The 20,362-nt window shown below is 39.0% G+C and overlaps 1 protein-coding gene across 1 annotated transcript in view; it reads right to left on the bottom strand.

Moving 5' to 3' along the window:
- Nucleotides 1-15,460, bottom strand: part of MYRFL (myelin regulatory factor like) — a 126,028-nt gene extending 110,568 nt beyond the window's left edge. Inside the window, exon 1 of the mRNA XM_019960812.2 lies at nt 14,425-15,460. Within this exon, the coding sequence (XP_019816371.2) occupies nt 14,425-14,470 (46 nt within the window). The 5' untranslated portion in view covers nt 14,471-15,460. The remainder of the gene's footprint in view (nt 1-14,424) is intronic.
- Between the last annotated feature and the right edge of the window lie 4,902 nt (nt 15,461-20,362).

Genomic DNA, 20,362 nt, shown 5'->3' on the forward strand with positions numbered 1-20,362 from the left:
GGAAATACAAGCAAAAATAAACAAATGGGACCTAATTAAACTTAAAAGCTTTTGCAAAATGAAGGAAACTATAAGCAAGGTGAAAAGACAGCCTTCAGAATGGGAGAAAATAATAGCAAATGAGGCAACTGACAAAAAATTAATCTCAAAATTATACAAGCAGCTCTTGCAGCTCAATACCAGAAAAATAAACGACCCAATCAAAAAATGGGCCAAAGAACTAAACAGACATTTCTCCAAAGAAGACATATAGGTGGCTAACAAACACATGAAAAGGTGCTCAACATCACTCATTATCAGAGAAATGCAAATCAAAACCACAATGAGGTACCATCTCTTGCCGGTCAGAATGGCTGCTATCCAAAAGTCTACAAGCAATAAATTCTGGAGAGGATGTGGAGAAAAGGGAACCCTCTTACACTGTTGGTGGGAATGCCAACTAGTATAGCCACTATGGAGACCAGTGTGGAGATTCCTTAAAAAACTGGAAACAGAGCTGCCATACAACCTAGCAATCCCACTGCTGGGCATACACACCAAGAAAACCAGAATTTAAACAGACATGTGTACCTCAATATTCATCGCAGCACTGTTTACAACAGCCAGGACATGGAAGCAACCTAGATGTCCATTGGCAGACAAATGGATACGAAAGTTGTGTCACATATACACAATGGAATATTACGCAGCTATTAAAAAGAATGCATTTGAGTCAGTTCTAATGAGGTGGATGAAACTGGAGCCTGTTATACAGAGTGAAGTAAGCCAGAAAGAAAAACACCAATACAGTATATTAATGCATATATATGGAATTTAGAAAGATGGTAATGATGACCCTATATACGAGACAGCAAAAGAGACACAGATATAAAGAACAGACTTTTGGACTCTGTTGGAGAAGGTGAGGGTGGAATGATTTGGGGGAATAACATTGAAACATGCATATTACCATAGGTGAAACAGATCGCCAGTCCAAGTTAGATGCCTGAAATGGCACTCAAAGCCAGTGCACTGGGACAACCCAGAGGGATGGGATGTGGAGGGAGGTGGAAGCGGGATTTAGGACATGGGGGATACATGTACACCCATGGCTGATTCATGTCAATGTATGGCAAAAACCACCACAATATTGTAATTAGCCTCCAATTAAAATAAATTAATTAATTTAAATTAAAAAAAAATTCAGGTCAAATCTCAGCAACTGGACTGATGGCTGACTCTGACAAGATGAAATTTAGTAGGTTAAGCATTCAGCTTTCCATTGATTTTCTCCATTATGTAAATATGAGATGGGGAAACCTGAATTTTGAGTAAATGGATGATAGAAACATCAATTTAGTCTTGTCATCATGAAGAAGTATTGGGAAAACAAAGAAACAAATTTCCTCCTGAAATCATTGAGGACAGAACTGGGAGGGTAAGTCCCTGTTCCTGTAGGCACAGGTCCAGTATTAATGACCTGAGCCCCATACCTTAAGAGGAATGCCCACAAATTAGGATGTCTGAATGAGAGCCAATAAAGTGAGAAAGAATCATAAGTCAAGCCACATATGAGATGCTCAATGGAGAAAAATATGAATAATAACATATATAAATAATAAAATAATAATAAACTTGGTAAATTTGCTGAGCACGTTTTATGTACCCATACCATGCAAAGAATTTTACATTTACTTTCTCACTCATTCCAAACAATAATTTTATTCTGCCAGATAGGTACAAGTATTATTCCTGTTTTTCAGAAGAGCAAATAGTCTCAGGAAACTTAAGTAACTTGCTCAAGTTGCAATAACACAGTTGTCATTGCAGGGGTTCTTTTTTTTTATGGCAGGGGTTCTTATTGCAGTGTTTTCTACTATAACATAACATACATGTTCCTGAATAAACTTGGTTTCTGCAAAATCATGTGAAATAATGAATGAGTATGGGATAAACCACTCAAAAGCTAATAAAAACAAGAACACTCCTAGTAAAAATTTAAAGGACACATCAAGTTATAATTCATACAGTTAAGTACTTCAGAAAACACAGGGATTCACCCTTTATAAAAAGGTTGTTAGAAGGAAGAGTTGTGGCCACTGAATGTTGAGGGAAGAGAAGAGGGAGGAGGCAAATGAAATTAGGATAGCTGGTTTCCATCACCTGCATTAATGCCTACCCTTCCTGGGCTCAAGGACTCTCCTTTGTCTGAACACATTAAGCTTCTGTTAGGAGGAAAAAAGGTAGAGTGTCTGCTGTTTACACCTTAGAAATATAGTTCTTTCAGCATTAACAGTGTTACAATGCCACGTGACTGTGTCCTGAATTGCTTTTTTCACAAACTCAGCATTGTTCAGTGTAAATAATAAATGATGGCTGATTGGCTCAGTACCTTTGGAGATCTGTCCTTGTGGCACAGCCTCTGGTAGAATCATCTAACAATTCACAGGATTCAAGGTAGGAGAGGGAACTGGTCTGTTTACTCAGTTTTCATGACAGTATTTCAGTGTCTTCACTAGCTGATTATCAAGCTCATACTTCTTCTCCTTTAAAATTAATTATTTGAAATATAAATTAAGCAAGATCCTCTGGCCTTTCTGGCAGCCTGGGGATCTGTTTTTCCAGAAGCCTTCCAGCCATTCAGCATGAGTATTAAACTTTTATGCTGTGTCCATTTTCTCTTCAACAGCACATATTAATGTTAATACATAAAGGAAAAATAAAACAAAAGAAGAGAAATAAAACACAATCAGCATGTTAACCATATTAATTTAACTGTGGAAGACAAATTTGGGAAACAGAAACCAATCACATTTCTTTTAAGTAGTATAGGAATACAACAAGGACTCTGTTTTATGTCCAAGATTTGAAGAATTATTGCTGTGGTTTATTCTATGCGTGCATGTGTTGGTCATGTCCAATTCTTTGCAACCCCGTGGCCTGTAGCCTGCCAGGCTCCTATGTCCATGGAATTTTCCAGGCAAGAATACTGCAGTGGGTTGCCATTTCCTCCTCCAGGGAATCTTCCTGGCCCAGGGATAGAACTTGTGTCTCTTGCATCTCCTGAATTGGCAGGTGGATTCTTAACCAACTGTGCCACCTGGAATTCCTGGTTTTTTCTAATAGAAAGTCTAATTCTACCGAGGGTCAAAATAGAGGAGGAAGGGAAAGCAGAAGGAAGAAGAAGGAGAAGGATGAGGAGGAAGACACCCCAAAGGAAGCAGAGCTAACCCACAGTCAACAGGAGGGTTGACTCATCTACAAATCAATGCCCCCTGGGCCTACACTGCACAGATTCAGGAAAATGTGACCAGGAAGCTGCTTGTCCCGTGGCTTTCAGTGTTCCTGCCTGTGTCAGCAAAGCCTTCCTTCCTGCCAACCCAGACAAAGGGGACAGCCCAGCAGAGCACTGGCTGAGGGCCGAGTCTTTAGCCAGGTGTAGGACAGACTCACGTCCTCTTCAATGCAAGAAATAAAAGAGAGAAATCCAGAAGACTTAGGATCTTGAAGAGAGATCAGGCTCAGATTTGTTGATTTATGGATTTGGCAAATATGGTCAAATGCCCACTACTGTGCCAGCCCCCAGCTGCCGAGGCTCTAGGAATGAAGGAGACATAGTTCCTTACTACCAGGAGTCCACAGGAGATAGACACAGAAAAAGGTAACCCAGGCTTTGACGGGTGAAATGCAAAGTGCCCTGGAATACACGGGAGCCTGACAGGTGGATATTGAAGCAGGGACCCCGAGGGTGAACTAACTGCCGTTAGCCAGGTGAATGAGAAGGGGGAGGGTATTCCAGAAGGAGGGAGCCCCATGTAACCTGGAGGTAAGAAAAGCAGGAGCTTTGGAAAATCACAAGCCAGTCAGACTTGGGTTTAACTCCAGTTCTTGAACCTCTTTGGGTCTGTTTCCTTGTCTAAAAAAGAAGATGGGTTTTACCACCTTAGAGTGTCACTTGCAAACTAAAAGTGATAACATATATAATCCCACTACGAACAGACTGTAGTCAGGCTCCCCTGAACTTTTTTCAGTGAGGTCTATTTCCATGTTTCTCTCTTCATTTTGCAGTTTTAGCAAGAATCCTGATAAATCAGTTTAACCAGAATCCCTTGTCCTTCAGATCTGATCACCCTCGATGTCAACCCAGCCCCTCATCCTCCCCCATCCCCTAGGTCACCATCTGACCGCCCAGCCTACTTTCAGGAAGAATCTCCTTAGGTCAGTTTATGAACAATCTCCCCCCTTACCCTGCTCCCTGACTATAAATTCCCACTTGTGGTATTGGGAGTTGAGCTCAGTCTCCTTCCCTCACTGCAAAATTCCACCCCAGTGGTTATTACTTGCTATAACAGCCCTTCTCTTGAATAAAGTCCTCCTTTATTATGCTTGTGCTTCCCAGCTGGCTCACTGGTAAAGAATCTGTCTGCCAATGCAGGAGACAAGGGTTTGATCCCTGGTTTGGGAAAATCCCCTGGAGAAAGAAATAGCAACCCACTCCAGTATTCTTACCTGGGAAATCCATGGACAGAGGAGCCCAGCAGTCTACAGTCTATGAGAGTGCGAAAGAGTCAGACATGACTTAGAGACTAAACAGCAACAAAACCATGCTTTAACAAGAGGCACTGAATTTTTTTTCTTTAATACTACTAGTGTTTGACACATAATGAATATTCTTTCCCTTCCTATCCCTTCTCTGTTCCTCATCTCCACCCCCAAACACAGGATTTTTGTAACTGGACAGATCTGTTTCAAAGCAACAAGATTCTCTAATCCACCAGGGAAGGAAAAAGAGGATCTTTGTGTCCACATTTTGCCTCTATAGAGTCTCACACACAGAATGCATATGGAGCAAGAGGAGTAACATTCTCAATAATGCTTTTTCACTCTTTTAATATGCATAATGAGACAAATAACCATGCAGATTTAAAAAGCTATTTCCATACATGCTTTTATAAGCTTTTAAAAATATGAATTTTACTAGGGTATTTTACAGGATATTATATTTTTTTAATTCACTTTGGATTTCTAACCTTTACTTACTAATTCAGTTCAGTTCAGTTCACTCAGTCATGTCCAGCTCTTTGAGACCCATGAATCGCAGCACGCCAGGCCTCCCTGTCCATCACCAACTCCTGGAGTTCACTCAAACTCATGTCCATCGAGTCGGTGATGCCGTCCAGCCATCTCATCCTCTGTCGTCCCCTGCTCCTCCTGCCCCCAATCCCTCCCAGCATCAGAGTCTTTTCCAATGAGTCAACTCTTCGCATGAGGTGGCCAAAGTATTGGAGTTTCAGCTTCAGCATCAGTCCTTCCAAAGAACACCCAGGACTGGTCTCCTTTAGAATGGACTGGTTGGATCTCCTTGCAGTCCAAGGGACTCTCAAGAGTCTTCTCCAACACCACAGTTCAAAAGCATCAATTCTTCGGTGCTCAGCTTTCTTCACAGTCCAACTCTCACATTCATACATGACCACTGGAAAAACCATAGCCTTGACTAGACGGACCTTTGTTGGCAAAGTAATATCTCTGCTTTTGAATACGCTATCTAGGTTGGTCATAACTTTCCTTCCAAGGAGTAAGCATCTTTCAATTTCATGGCTGCAATCACCATCTACAGTGATTTTGGAGCCCAGAAAAATAAAGTCTGCCACTGTTTCCACTTTTTCCCCAACTATTTCCCATGAAGTGATGGGACCAGATGCCATGATCTTCGTTTTCTGAATGTTGAGATTTAGGCCAACTTTTTCACTCTCCTCTTTCACTTTCATCAAGATTATCTACATGTACAAACAATAGAAGTAACTAAAACTTTGAAACCTTTCAAAGAAGTACAGAATACAATTTTGTTATGGGAAGCTCAAAACCAGCTTCCCAAACCCTGCCAATCCATGGCTGAGTAACCTATTTGAGGTCAGTGGTTACCAAAGTCAGCAGAAAACATTTTTCATACGTATTTTAAAGTGCCCCAGCCTTTTCCAAAAGACAACTGATAGATCAAAGAACCAGTTTTCTTACAGGGAGAACATCACAGAACAGAAGTAAAATGAAACAAGTTCTCTCCTTAAAGTGAATTTGCAGTGCCCCAACTTCAGAACTTCTTACAAATTTATTATGAAGTTAGCATAAATGCTTTAGACCATTCAAGAACAGACAATAATAACAATTTATTCCTTTTAGCTTTGATTCTATCCCCAATCAAGGAAAGCCCACAAAACACAAATATGGTATTAAGTTTCATTATTCTGTTCTTTTATTTTTTCTAAAAAATGTCGATTTCAAGATCAACATGGAAAAGCTGAACCTTTTGCAATAAAAGGAACTACTCAGTACTTTGTCCTTTGTTGCTTGGCAACTAAAGGCTATAAATGGATTTTATGATTATAAAGGCTCTAGAATTAATGTGAACATGTAAAAGTTGTAATAACTCCATGGGGACAGAAGTATTCCTTTGAAAAAAATGTATGTAGCTTTTACTCGTTCTCATTTCAAAATAAATAGAACAATTTTGTTCCTTCACACTTGTAAATGCTATAATTAAAAATCAATAACTATCATTTACCTCATCATTTCAATATTTTATCATTAATGCTCACAACCCCAAGAGGTAGGTGTTGTTATCCCCATTTCACAGACGGAGAAAACTGAAACTTTAAAATGTTAATTTAGGGGACTTCCCTGCTGATCCAATGGCTAAGACTCTGAGTTCCCAATGCAGGGGGCCTGGGTTCAATCCCTGGTCAGAAAACTAGTTCCCACACGCCACAACCAAGCGTTCACATACCACAGCTAAAGACCTCGCATGCCTCAGTAAAGATTGAACGCCTCAGCTAAGAACTGACTCAGCAAATTTTTTTTAAGTTGAGATGACTTTAAAAAAATGAAAAATAAAGAGTATAAATAGTATGATACTAATAAACACACCACAAGATCAACACCAAAATGTGAAGACCTGTTACCACTAAATGGTGTGATTAACAGTGATAACTATTTCTTATTTTAGGTTATCTGTTTTTCCCACAACTGTCCATGTATTCAATGTTTAGCTCCCAAGAAATTGTGGAGTCTTCCAGAAGGTGACTTCTAACTCCCAAGTTGAGAAGTTTGACATCAATAACACCAAAGAAAGTGGTGGAGTCTCTGCTCAGAAGCATTTGTCTGAGTAATTTTGTTCCAGGATTCCCTAGAGTTGCTAATAACGCTGGCAGGTCTCAAATGTAGGATGTGTGCGGTGACAGAAGTTAGCTCTGACCTAGTTACAGCACATTTTAAATTCTAATAAAATCGCCTTCACCTTGGGGATCCCAGAATGAAAGAATAAAGGATTTTTTTTTCTTAATGGCAGCAAGCCCATACCTCTTTGTTCTGGATGCTTCATGATAAGGTAACATAGTTTCTAACCACCTTCCAGCATCAGATAGAAGTGTTCAGATAATTATAAGCTGCTTGCATTATCTGGGTGGTTCTTCTTGTCCTTGATGTGTTCTTGTTCCCAGTCTCCTGAAAAGTCTATACTGTTTCCGAACAGAAACAGAGGCAATCTCATCAATAAACAAGGAGCTCCTATCTCTGTGGGATAATTTCAGAAATACTAGGATGCAACATGATGTCTAAAATTCCACCATTAGAGATCAACCAAACCTACCCTTAGAGAAGGTAATCTTTTTGATTCATTTGATCAAAACAAATGTGTTCTATGAAAGTACATTGGAAACAAAACGCTTTAGAGATGTCAGGTGGCATCAGATCTTTCACCATTTGTACCTTCTGTGAAAGCTCAGGTTTTATTGGGACAGAAGGAAGAGGGAATAAGGATGCTAGTTTGTGAGGGGTGAGAAAGTGGTGGTCCTAAAGTGAATGAAAGACAAAGATTGAGAGACTGGTCAAAGACACCCTTTACCCACAAGACTCTCTGTCAGGGCCAGCCCTCTACACTGAATTCAGTTGCTCAGAGCTTCTGATTCCAACCACAGGAATTCAGAAACATCAACCAATCAGAGTTGGTTTCACTTTTGGAGAAGTAATATACAGGAATCATTTGAGACATTTATGACTTTACCTTTGGTAATAATGGAATCTGAGGCTTTCCACCAACCGGCAGCATTTTGTATAATCTGCCTCTGTTTTATTCACTGAACCTTTATGCTGTGTGTGTGTTAGTCACTCAGTTGGGCCTGACTCTTTGAGACCCCATGGACAGTCACCCACCAGGCTCCTTTGTAGATGGGATTTTCTAGGCAAGAATACTGCAGTGGGTTGCCATTCCCTTCTCCAGGGGATCTTCCCAATTCAGGGATCAAACCTGCATCTCCTGCATTGCAAGCAGATTCTTTACCATATGCTAGTTTTTCTTCTTCTCATATCTGAACTTACCAGATGCTCTGAACCTAGAGTTTAAACTCCTGAGTAGAATAATCTTCATCCATTTATTCTATAAGTATTTCTGTCTACTGTATGCTGACACCATATAGGCACTTTTCCAAGCTACATTTCTCTTGTCTCAACAATTCTCCCAATGCCTTGGAGACTTGATGACTTTGATGCCTTTCTAGACGCCTTTCTAGATGTTCTATCTGGGGTCAGTCCCTTGAGTCACTGCTTTTCTGCTCCAGAGTTTTCAGCATTTTCTTCACTTCCAAGAAAACTTAGCACCTCCATAATATTCATGTACAACTCATGGGTAGTAGATGTTTTTGCCTAAATCACTACCACCCTACTTTAATAATAGGTAATTAGAAATTTAAATCTTAAGCAGAGAGAGGAGGGCAGGAAATATATGGACGCTTGTTTGACAGCAGCTTCCTACAGGGTCTGTTCTTCCTCTTAGATCTCAGCTGTTCAGTGCTTCCTGCACGTGCACAGCTTCTGGTTCTAGGAGATACCTTTCAACCCTCAAACTTCAATAGGTGAGTAGGAGTTTCTTCAGCTAGTTTCCATCTTCTGCTTTTCCATGTGATTCACTCTTAGGAGACTCGGCCCTCCATGTCTGCGAGTCACACATTTGCAGATTTCAACCAACCAAGGATGGAAAATATTTGGAAAAAAAGATCCCAGAAAGTTCCACAAAGCAAAACTTGATTTTGCCACATTCTAGCAACTATTCACATAGTATTTACCTTGTACCAGGTATTATAAATAATCTATAGAGTATTTAAAGTATGATGTACGTAAGTTAATATGCAAATACTATTGCCATTTTATATAAGAGACTTGAGCATTTGTGGATTTTGGTATCAGAGGGACTGGATACTGAAGGACAACTGTATGTAGTTTTCCCATTTCTGCTCAGTCAGGGCAGGAATCTCCTCTTTATTTCATGATAAGCCAACAAGCATTTGAGAACCTACTTCCAGACCCTATGAAGAGGATGAGCTAAATAGCTTCTCACCAACTTAGAAAATTTCTTCTTAAAGATTAAATTAATGAACTATAAAATATTCTCAAACTAGCTTTTATAAACTAAAAGCTAGTTTAGAATAATTTTCTTTTTCTTCATTTCCATGAAAAGTAATTCTCAAGTTAGCTTTTATAAACTAAAAGCTAGTTTAAAATGATTCCCATGGGAAATAAAAGATGAATCTTGATATCATAGTAGTCCAAAAGAAATACCCATAGGGAAACAAATTTAGAATGTAAGGTCACAGCTATCAAAATGAGTGAAATAAACTGAGGGATGGGATATAACATACTTTATGTCATATTCATTTTTTACCCAGGAGGTTGTAAGAATTAAATGAGATAATGGTGTAAAGTGAATGGAATAGTACTTCAGTTCAGTTCAGTTCAGTCGCTCAGTTGTGTCCGACTCTTTGTGACCCCATGAATCGCAGCACGCCAGGCCTCCCTGTCCATCACCAACTCCCGGAGTTCACCCAAACTCATGTCCATCAAGTCGGTGATGCCATCCAGCCATCTCATCCTCTGTCATCCCCTTCTCCTCCTGCCCCCAATCCCTCCCAGCATCAGGGTCTTTTCCAGTAAGTCAACTCTTCACACGAGGTGGCCAAAATATTAGAGTTGAAATCTCAGGACTGATTTCCTTTAGGAAGGACTGGTTGGATCTCCTTGCAGTCCAAAGGACTCTCAAGAGTCTTCTCCAACACCACAGCTCAAAAGCATCAATTCTTTGGCACTCAGCTTTCTTCACAGTCCAACTCTAACATGCATACATGACTACTGGAAAAACCATAGCCTTGACTAGATGGACCTTTGTTGGCAAAGTAATGTCTCTGCTTTTGAATATGCTGTCTAGGTTGGTCATAAATTTCCTTCCAAGGAGTAAGAGTTTTTTAATTTTATGGCTGCAATCACCATCTGCAGTGATTTGGGAGCCCAGAAAAATAAAGTCTGCCACTGTTTCCACTGTTTCCCCATCTATTTCCCGTGAAGTGATGGGACCAGATGCCATGATCTTAGTTTTCTGAATGTTGAGCTTTAAGCCAACTTTTTCACTCTCCTCTTTCACTTTCATCAAGAGGCTTTTGAGTTCCTCTTCACTTTCTGCCATAAGGGTTAAGATGCCTAGTAAATGTTCAGTAAACATTATTAATCTGGTTTGAATTTAAGATAAAACAAAATCTAAGTTAACTAACTTAAAACTTGGCAAGTGTTAAAGGATATATATTTTTAAAGATAAAATCATGACTTATACAAATAAAAGATGAACACATGTCAAAGATTTTTGTTTACTTAATTAAGGAAATTAAGATGTTAGAACTGTTTCAAGGAATATTCAAACAGCAGATCTAGATCTAGGTATCTAGAAAGATGAACAAAGATAGATAGATGGATAGGTAGATCGATCTATATAGGTATATAGATAGATAAGCAAATAGATAATCTAAGTCTAGCTATGCTATGGAATGAATTTAATAATAATTGGAAACTTGGGTTTTACTGAAGCTGTTGTTGTTTAGTCGCTCAGTCGTGTCTGACTACTTTTACAACCCCGTGGACTGTAGCCCGCCAGGCTCCTCTATCCATGGGATTTCCCAGGCAAGAGTATTGGAGCAAGTTGCCATTTCCTACTCCACTGAAACTCTACTGAAACTATTGATCCCCAAAAGGAGATAATTGATTTACATATCTATAGACAAAATTCATTGCATTGATATCAATCATCTACAACTTACAGAGTTTCAGAATAGCTCTAAAACAGTAAAAGGTGAAAATCCCATAGAATTTGATAGCCCAGAGGACATGACGCAGGCATAGTTTTCTGTGGAAGATACCCAGTAATCTTTTTTTCATCCATGTCAATGTCTTTTACAATTTTTCTTTATGCAAAAAAGAGACTCTAACAGAAGAGTTTTGCAGAATTAAATCCAATGCCCTTTATTTAAGATAACCTATGACATAGTACATTCCAAGTTTGAAGCACTGAGATAATAAAGAAGAAACTAAAAATCTCAATAGTCCTACTGCTAAGAGATAACTACTCTAATGCTTGTAGTGTAATCATCCAGTTGTTACCATGTACATGTGCGTGTGTGTGTATATAGTATATGTGCATGCATATGTGTATATACAGTAACTCTTTTCAGGTCAATTTAAATAAACTCTGTCCTAGAAATATATATATATATATATATATATATATATAATTATAATATACCAATTTTTAACCCATGTTTCTTCTTTACATCATTAACATTTTCCTTATCATCATTTTTACTAACTATAAAATATTCCATTATATAAAAGAACTATAATATATTTAACTAATTCACCACTAATTTAAGTTGTAATCAATTTTTAGTTGTTATACATAAAATAATGTGCCTCTCCTCTGACAACTTTTCTCTTGCAGTGATATCAGCTTTATTAAAAAAACAAATATTTCACATAATATCTGAGCTTCCAGTGGATGTTGGGATCCCTGGAGAACGTGATCCACCTCTTCTGCTTTAATTGATGAGACTACTTATTGCATCATTGGCAGGCAATAAAATGAGGCTTGCCAGTTGCCTAGAATCACTCTTTGTTCTTGTCATTTCCCTGAGACACACAGTAAAGATTTAGCATAATCAGCATGAACTCTGACGTTCAAGGTCATTTAATTCACAATGATATTGTCAGTCCAGATACTCTTTAATACAAAAGTGTTCATAAGGAAAAATATATTATTTAGGATTCAGTTTATTAGAATGAAGAGTTTGAGGAAACGAAAAATTAGCTTTCAGGTGGGTAACAAATTAAGAAAACTTTTCTTGTTTTTCAGACCTTGGTTTTTTATATGAGACTGCACATGGATGGAGAAGCCTGGTGGGCTGCAGTCCATGGGGTCGCTAAGAGTCAAGACACGACGGAGCAACTTCACTTTCACTTTTCACTTTCATGCACTGGAGAAGGAAATGGCAACCCACTCCAGTGTTCTTGCCTGGAGAATCCCAAAGACAGGGGAGCCTGGTGGGCTGCCGTCTCTGGGGTCACACAGAGTGGGACACGACTGAAACAACTTAGCAGCAGCAGCAGCAGCACTTAATTGGAAGGTGATATATAAACAGGAGAACAACATATAACTGGCCCTCCTCATGAGAATAGCATATCCAATTTTGCTGTCCTCATTCTAAGGAATATTTGAGAAAGGAACTCATAATCTAAGGGAAATTCTTCAAAGCCCTACAGGCTTTCAAAGAGGTGATTGTTGGACTTGGCACACAGTCAGTGATAGATATTTGCTGAATAGGTAATAAAAAATTGACAACCAGCCTTGTGATTTTCAAGGGGAGGGGAATCACTTAAATTACTACTTCTATTTTTTTATTTCAAAGTTTACCATCTTTTCAATCTATTCATTCAAATATAATGTAAGAAAACCCTGACCACTTTATTCTCTTTCCATGGAGAAATTACTCCTCCCCAGTTAAAAAGTCTCCAAAAGCAGCCCAAGTTTAGTTTGGGCTAAGAAAGATACAATAATAATAATAAGATTTTTGTAACCAGCTAGAGAGAGGATTTGTGGAAACTATATCCCCAAAGACTTCAGAAAATAGCATGAACAAGGACAACATAGTGACCCTATAGGTATGACAGCACTACCAAAAAACAGGTAGACCAGATGAACTTTTCAGGTCTTCTCCAGCTCTGGAACAAAACTAGGTAGGTTTTGTGCTTTTATAAAATGAATGGTTTCTCTAAAATAAAGCAGATATAACTGTAGCTCGGAGCTTTCTACTCTATTCAAATGAAAGTTGCATAGGATATAAAATCAGGTGACAACAATTGAGCCACACTATTGTACCTACTGTGTGACCCAAGTGGACACATTGGCTTGGACACTGCCGGAGATAGAATATAACGAGATAGATTATAGATCTAAAATAACACAATACTTCTCTAGGTCCTATATTTTCTTGCCCAATCTGGCAAAATTCAAGCCATTGGACCTACTGAACTGTGCCTTCTGATAGTGACCTAGAATCTCACTGTTTCTTTGGTAGAAACACTCTTTAGTGTTTGACACAATATGGTCATTCAACCTTTAAACGTCTAGTATTTGTCAGGCACTTTACTAATCACAAGAAATGACAAAAGCACTTTCTCAATATGCTGCTAACTGCCCTTGGGATTCTGTGAGCGAGCAGGTCTGCCCTCAATTATTCTCATACTCTCTCCTGGGAAATACCTGGAAATGTGCAAACGCTCTGGCCACATTTCCTGTTCCATGGAAGTCTGAGCATGGCTAACTGAAAAGGAACTCTAGCTGCACTAGTGTGCAGCCTGCCAGTGGCTCCCTAAAACATGCCACAAGAAGGCAAGGCCTTGCTGACATTTTCAGTGGACCCATCATGAGAATATCAACCCAACTAAATATGAGAAGTGCTACCGCCATTTCAGGTTTTTAGAAAACAGAAAATCTGTGAAACCATGTCGTATAGTAAGCCTCCCCTTGGGGAGAAAGATACTTACCCTCAAAAACAAGCCATCATTCAATAGTTACATATTTTTTAAGTGTTGTGAAAAACACAGATGGGAATGGGGAAAGAGGTGCTTCTTTGCTGTTAGGCTGTTTTGTATTTAATTATACCAAGGGAAAAATTGTCTTAGTAAACTTTTACATTTTTTGTTGTGCTATATTCAATAATTTTAGAAGAAAAGTAGTATCTTATTTAGAAGTAAGTAGTAAGTATCTTTCTAGCTTTATGAAACATAGGGATTGGAAAAAAATCTAGCATAGGACAGGGACACATTCTAGTAACATAGGAATGCTGACATCTTGATTCTTTTAATAACCAAGCTATAAGATGGAAATCCTGAATTTTCAAAAATCACTATCTACACCACTGATTTTTTGCTACAAACACAACAAACAAACCTGAACTTCTGACTTTAGAACAGTTAGTACAATTACATTTCTTTGAAAGCCAAGATTAAGTGAATTCCAAAAAGGTGAAACAGTGATTGTAAGCAATGTCATCTCTCAGGTGTTGAAAACAGGCCTCTTACCTTCAAAGAACTGTTGCAGGGCCTCGTTTTCGCCTACCACATCCATGGTACTGTGGTCTTGGTTGTTACTTCCTCGTGGAACAACTACCAGATCTCAGGAATGAAGTGCTCTCCTCTTGGCTCGAAGCCTATGAATGCTCTTGAAAATTTTTCATTTTCTTTTTATTGGAGTGAAGCATCTCTTCAGCCATTGAACTGTGCCCAAAAAGATGGTCAAGTTTTCAAATGTGATTATAAAGCCAGAAGGATATGCAAGCACGCAGAAGGAAAATTCATGAAGAGGGAAGTGGTAGCAAGTCCATCTATCTTACTGTCGGGAACTGCTTCTACTCTGCCTTTCGTCTTTGTTTTAAAGACCTTTGTCCTCAGTGACACATGTAATTACATAAATGGGCAATAAATACATAGTCTTATCTCCTATGTGTCCTTTTACACCAATATATTTATATCTCTGCTTCTATCAACCAGAGCAATTTAGCTACAACTAAGCAAAGATACAGTTGATTTTTTCTTTTTACCTAGAGAAAGGGGACAAATCAATATAATCACTTTCATAGACATGAAGACTTGTGAAAAAGAAAAGTTAGGGTTTGTTAAATATTTCCATATCTACCCATAGTGCAAAATTAAACTCCTTAATACACACCTAGTCCATTTCCTCCAGTGTATGTCCTTAGAAAGTATAAGCCATAAAATATGAGAAGTCCCTCTAATGAGCAATAGAACTTTATTTCTGATTTTGTAATTCTTACAGCTAAGTACATGACTGACTGTTAGCTGGTTTTATTCCTAAATATAAAGATATACCCAAATAACTGTTTTGTTTTCATTGCTTAGCTATTAACTTATTATTATATAAAAAAAGAATATAGTTAGGAAATTAAACCAGGTCTTTCGGCTTCTTCCTTTTTCCCTAAGTTTATTTTGAAAGTTTTTATTTTTTTTAATTTTTTTTTTAAACTTTACAATATTGTATTAGTTTTGCCAAATATCAAAATGAATCCACCACAGGTATACCCACGTTCCCCATCATGAACCCTCCTCCCACCTCCCTCCCCTACCCTCCCTCTGGGTCGTCCCAGTGCACCAGCCCCAAGCATCCAGTATCGTGCATCAAACCTGAACTGGCGACTCGTTTCATACATGATATTATACATGTTTCAATGCTGTTCTCCCAAATCTCCCCACCCTCTCCCTCTCCCACAGAGTCCATAAGACTGATCTATACATCGGTGTCTCTTTTGCTGTCTTGTATACAGGGTTATTGTTACCATCTTTCTAAATTCCATATATATGCATTAGTATACTGTATTGGTGTTTTTCTTTCTGGCTTACTTCACTCTGTATAATAGGTTCCAGTTTCATCCATCTCATTAGAACTGATTCAAATGTATTCTTTTTAATGGCTGAGTAATACTCCATTGTGTATATGTACCATAGCTTTCTTATCCATTCATCTGCTGATGGGCATCTAGGTTGCTTCCATGTCCTGGCTATTATAAACAGTGCTGCGATGAACGTTGGGGTACACGTGAAAGTTTTTAACCTATAGAAAAACTGAAAGAATAGTACAATGAAGTACCCTATATTCTTCAGCTAGATTTAGTAATTACTAATATTTTCCCTTATTGTTCACTTAAGAAAGACTTCTTAAGTGAACAATGCAAAGAAACAGAGGAAAACAATAGAATGGGAAAGACTAGAGATCGATTCAAGAAAATTAGAGATACCAAGGGAACATTTCATGCAAAGATGGGTAAAAGGACAGAAATAATACACCTAACAGAAGCAGAAGATATTAATAAGAAGTGATAAGAATACACAGAACTACAGAAAAAAAAACTCTTAATGACCTGGAAACCACAATGGTGTGATCACTCACCTAGAGCCAGACATCCTAAAGTGTGAAATCAAGTGAGCCTTAGGAAGCATTATTATGAACAAATCTAGTGGAGGTGATGGAATTCCAGCTGAGCTATTTCAAATCTAAAAGATGATTCTGTTAAAGTGTTGTACTCAATATGCCAAAAAATTTGAAAAACACACCAATGGCCACAGGACTGGAAAAGGTCAGTTTTCATTCTAATCCCAAAGAAGGGCAATGGCAAAGAATGTTCAAACTACTGCACAATTTGCACTCATTTCACATGCTAGCAAGATAATGCTCAAAATCCTTCAAGCAGACTTCAACAGTATGTGAACCAAGAACTTCCAGATATACAAGCTGGATTTAGAAAAGGCAGAGGAACCAGAGATCAAACTGCCAACATCTGTTGGATCATAGAAAAAAAATCAAGGGAATTCAGAAAAGCATCTATTTCTGCTTTATTGACTATGCCAAAGCCTTTGACTGTGTGGATCACAACAAACTGGAAAATTCTTAAAGAGATGGGAATACCAGACCACCTTACCTGCCTCCTGAGAAATCTGTATGCAGGTCAAGAAGCAACAGTTAGAACCAGACATTGAAAAACGGACTGGTTCCAAATTGGAAAAGGAGTACCTTAAGGCTGTATATAGAAAACTAACCAATCTGATCACATGGACCACAGCCTTGTCTAACTCAATGAAACTAAGAGCCATGCCATGTAGGGCCACCCAAGATGAATAGGTCATGGTGGAGAGTTCTGACAAAATGTGGTCCACTGGAGAAGGGAAGGGCAAACCACTTCAGTATTCTTGCCTTAGAGAACCCCATGAACTGTATGAAAAGGCAAAATGATAGGATACTGAAAGAGGAACTCCCCAGGTCGGTAGGTGCCCAATATGCTACTGGAGATCAGTGGAGAAATAACTCCAGAAAGAATGAAGGGATGGAGCCAAAGCAAAAACAATACTCAGTTGTGGATGTGACTGGTGATAGAAGCAAGGGCTGATGCTGTAAAGAGCAATATTGCATAGGAACCTGGAATGTCAGGTCCATGAATCAAGGCAAATTGGAAGTGGTCAAACAGGAGATGGCAAGAGTGAACGTCAACATTCTAGGAATCAGCGAACTAAAATGGACTGGAATGGGTGAAGTTAACTCAGATGACCATTATATCTACTACTGTGGGCAAGAATCCCTTAGAAGAAATGGACTAGCCATCATAGTCAACCAAAGAGTCCGAAATGCAGTACTTGGATGCAATCTCAAAAATGACAGAATGATCTCTGTTCATTTTCAAAGCAAACCATTCAGTATCATGGTAATCCAAGTTTATGCCTCGACCAGTAATTCTGAAGAAGCTGAAGCTGAAAATTTTTATGAAGACCTGCAAGACCTTCTAGAACTAACACCCCAAAAAGATGTCCTTTTCATTATAGGGGACTGGAATGCAAAAGTAAGAAGTCAAGAAACACCTGGAGTAACAGCCAAATTTGGCCTTGGAGTACAGAATGAAGCAGGGCAAAGGCACATAGAGTTTTGCCAAGAGAACCCACTGGTCGTAGCAAACACCCTCTTCCAGCAACACAAGAGAAGACTCTACACATGGACATCACCAGATGGTAAATAGCAAAATCAGATTGATTACATTCTTTGCAGCCAACGATGGAGAAGCTCTATACAGTCAGCAAAAATAACACTGTGAGCTGACTATGGCTTGGATCATGAACTCCTTATTGCCAAATTCAGACATAAATTGAAGAAAGTAGGGAAAACCACTAGACCATTCAGGTATGACCTAAATCAAATCCCTTATGATTATACAGTGGAAATGAGAAATAGATTTAAGAGACTAGATCTGATAGACAGAGTGCCTGATGAACTATGGACGGAGATTCATGACATTGCACAGGAGACAGGGATCAAGACCATCCCCCAAAAATGCAAAAAAGCAAAATGGCTGTCTGAGGAGGCCTTACAAATAGCTGCGAAAAGAAGAGAAGTGAAAACCAAAGGAGAAAAGGAAAGATATACCCATTTGAATGCAAAGTTCCAGAGAATAACAAGGAGAAATAAGAAAGCCATCCTCAGTGATCAGTGCAAAGAAATAGAGGAAAACAACAGAATGGGAAAGATTAGAGATCTCTTCAAGAAAATTAGAGATACAAAGGGAACATTTCATGCAAAGATGGGCACAATAAAGGACAGAAATAGTATGAATTTAACAGAAGCAGAAGATATTAAGAAGAGGTAGCAAGAATACACAGAAGAACTATACAAAAAAGATCTTCATGACCCAGATAATCACGATGGTATGATCACTAACTTAGAGCCAGACATCCTGGAATGTGAAGTCAAGTGGGCCTTTGGAAACATCACTACAAACAAAACTAGTGGAGGTGATGGAATTCCAGTTGAGCTATTTCAAATCCTGAAAGGTGATGCTGTGAAAGTGTTGCACTCAATATGCCAGCAAATTTGGAAAACTCAGCAGTGGCCACAGGACTGGAAAAGGTCAGTTTTCATTCCAATCCCCAAGAAAAGCAATGCCAAAGAACGCTCAAACTACCACACAGTTGCACTCTTCTCACACACTAGTAAAGTAATGCTCAAAATTCTTCAAGCCAGGCTTCAGCAATACATGAACTGTGAATTTCCAGATGTTCAAGCTGGTTTTAGAAAAGGCAGAGGAAACAGAGATCAAATTGCCAATATCCACTGGATTATCAAAAAAGCAAGAGAGTTCCAGAAAACCATCTATTTCTGCTTTATTGACTATGCCAAAGCCTCTGACTGTGTGGATCACCACAAACCGTGGAAAATTCTGAAAGAGATAGGAAAACCCTGAAAGAGATAGGAAAACCAGACCACCTGACCTGCCTATTGAGAAATTTATTGCAGGTCAGGAAGCAACAGTTAGAACTGGACTTTGGACCATAGACTGCTTCCAAACAGGGAAAGGAATACGTCAAGGCTGTATATTGTCACCCTGCTTATTTAATTTATATGCAGAGTACAGCATGCAAAATGCTAGGCTGGATGAAGCACAAGCTGGAATCAAGATTGCCAGGAGAAATATCAATAACCACAGATATGCAGATGACACCACACTTATGGCAGAAAGCGAAGAACTAAAGAGCCTCTTGATGAAAGTGAAAGAGGAGAATGAAAAAGTTGGCTTAAAGTTCAACATTCAGAAAACTAAGATCATGGCATTGTATCCCATAACTTCATGGCAAATAGACTGGGAAATAGTGGAAACAGTGACAGACTGTATTTTGGGGGGCTCCAAAATCACTGCAGATGGAGACTGCAGTTATGAAGTTAAAAGACGTTTACTCCTTGGAAGAAAAGTTATGACCAACCTAGACAGCAAAATAAAAGCACAGACATTACTTTGCCAACAAAGGTCCGTCCAGTCAAAGCTATGGTTTTTCCAGTAGTCATGTATGGATGTGAGAGTTGGACTATAAAGAAAGCTGAGTGCCGAAGAATTGACACTCTTGAACTGTAGTGTTGGAGAAGACTCTTGAGAGTCCCTTAGCCTGCAAGGAGATGCAACCAGTTCATCCTAAAGGAGATCAATCTCAAATATTCACAGGAATGACTGATATTGAAGCTGAAACTCCAATATTTTGGCCACCTGATGCAAAGAACTGACTCATCAAAAAGACCCTGAAGTTGGGAAAGATTGAAGGCGGTAGGAGAAGGAGATGCCAGAGGATGAGATGGTTGGATGGCATCACCAACTCAATGGACATGTGTTTGAGTAAATGCCAGGAGTTGATGATGGACAGGGAGGCCTGACATGCTGCAATCCGTGGGGTCGCAAAGAGTCAGACATGACTAAGCGACTGAACTGAACTGAACTGAAGGCTGTATATTGTCATCCTGGTTATTTAACTTATATGCAGGATACATCATGTGAAATGCCAGGCTGGATGAAGTATAAGCTGGAATCAAGACTGCAGGGAGAAATATCAATAACCTCAGTTATGCAGATGACATCTCCCTTATGGCAAAAAGCAAAGAGGAACTAAAGAGCCTCTTGATGAAGGTGAAAGAGGAGAC

Source organism: Bos indicus, chromosome 5 (assembly GCF_029378745.1).
Source record: "Bos indicus isolate NIAB-ARS_2022 breed Sahiwal x Tharparkar chromosome 5, NIAB-ARS_B.indTharparkar_mat_pri_1.0, whole genome shotgun sequence".
Lineage (NCBI taxonomy): Eukaryota > Metazoa > Chordata > Mammalia > Artiodactyla > Bovidae > Bos > Bos indicus.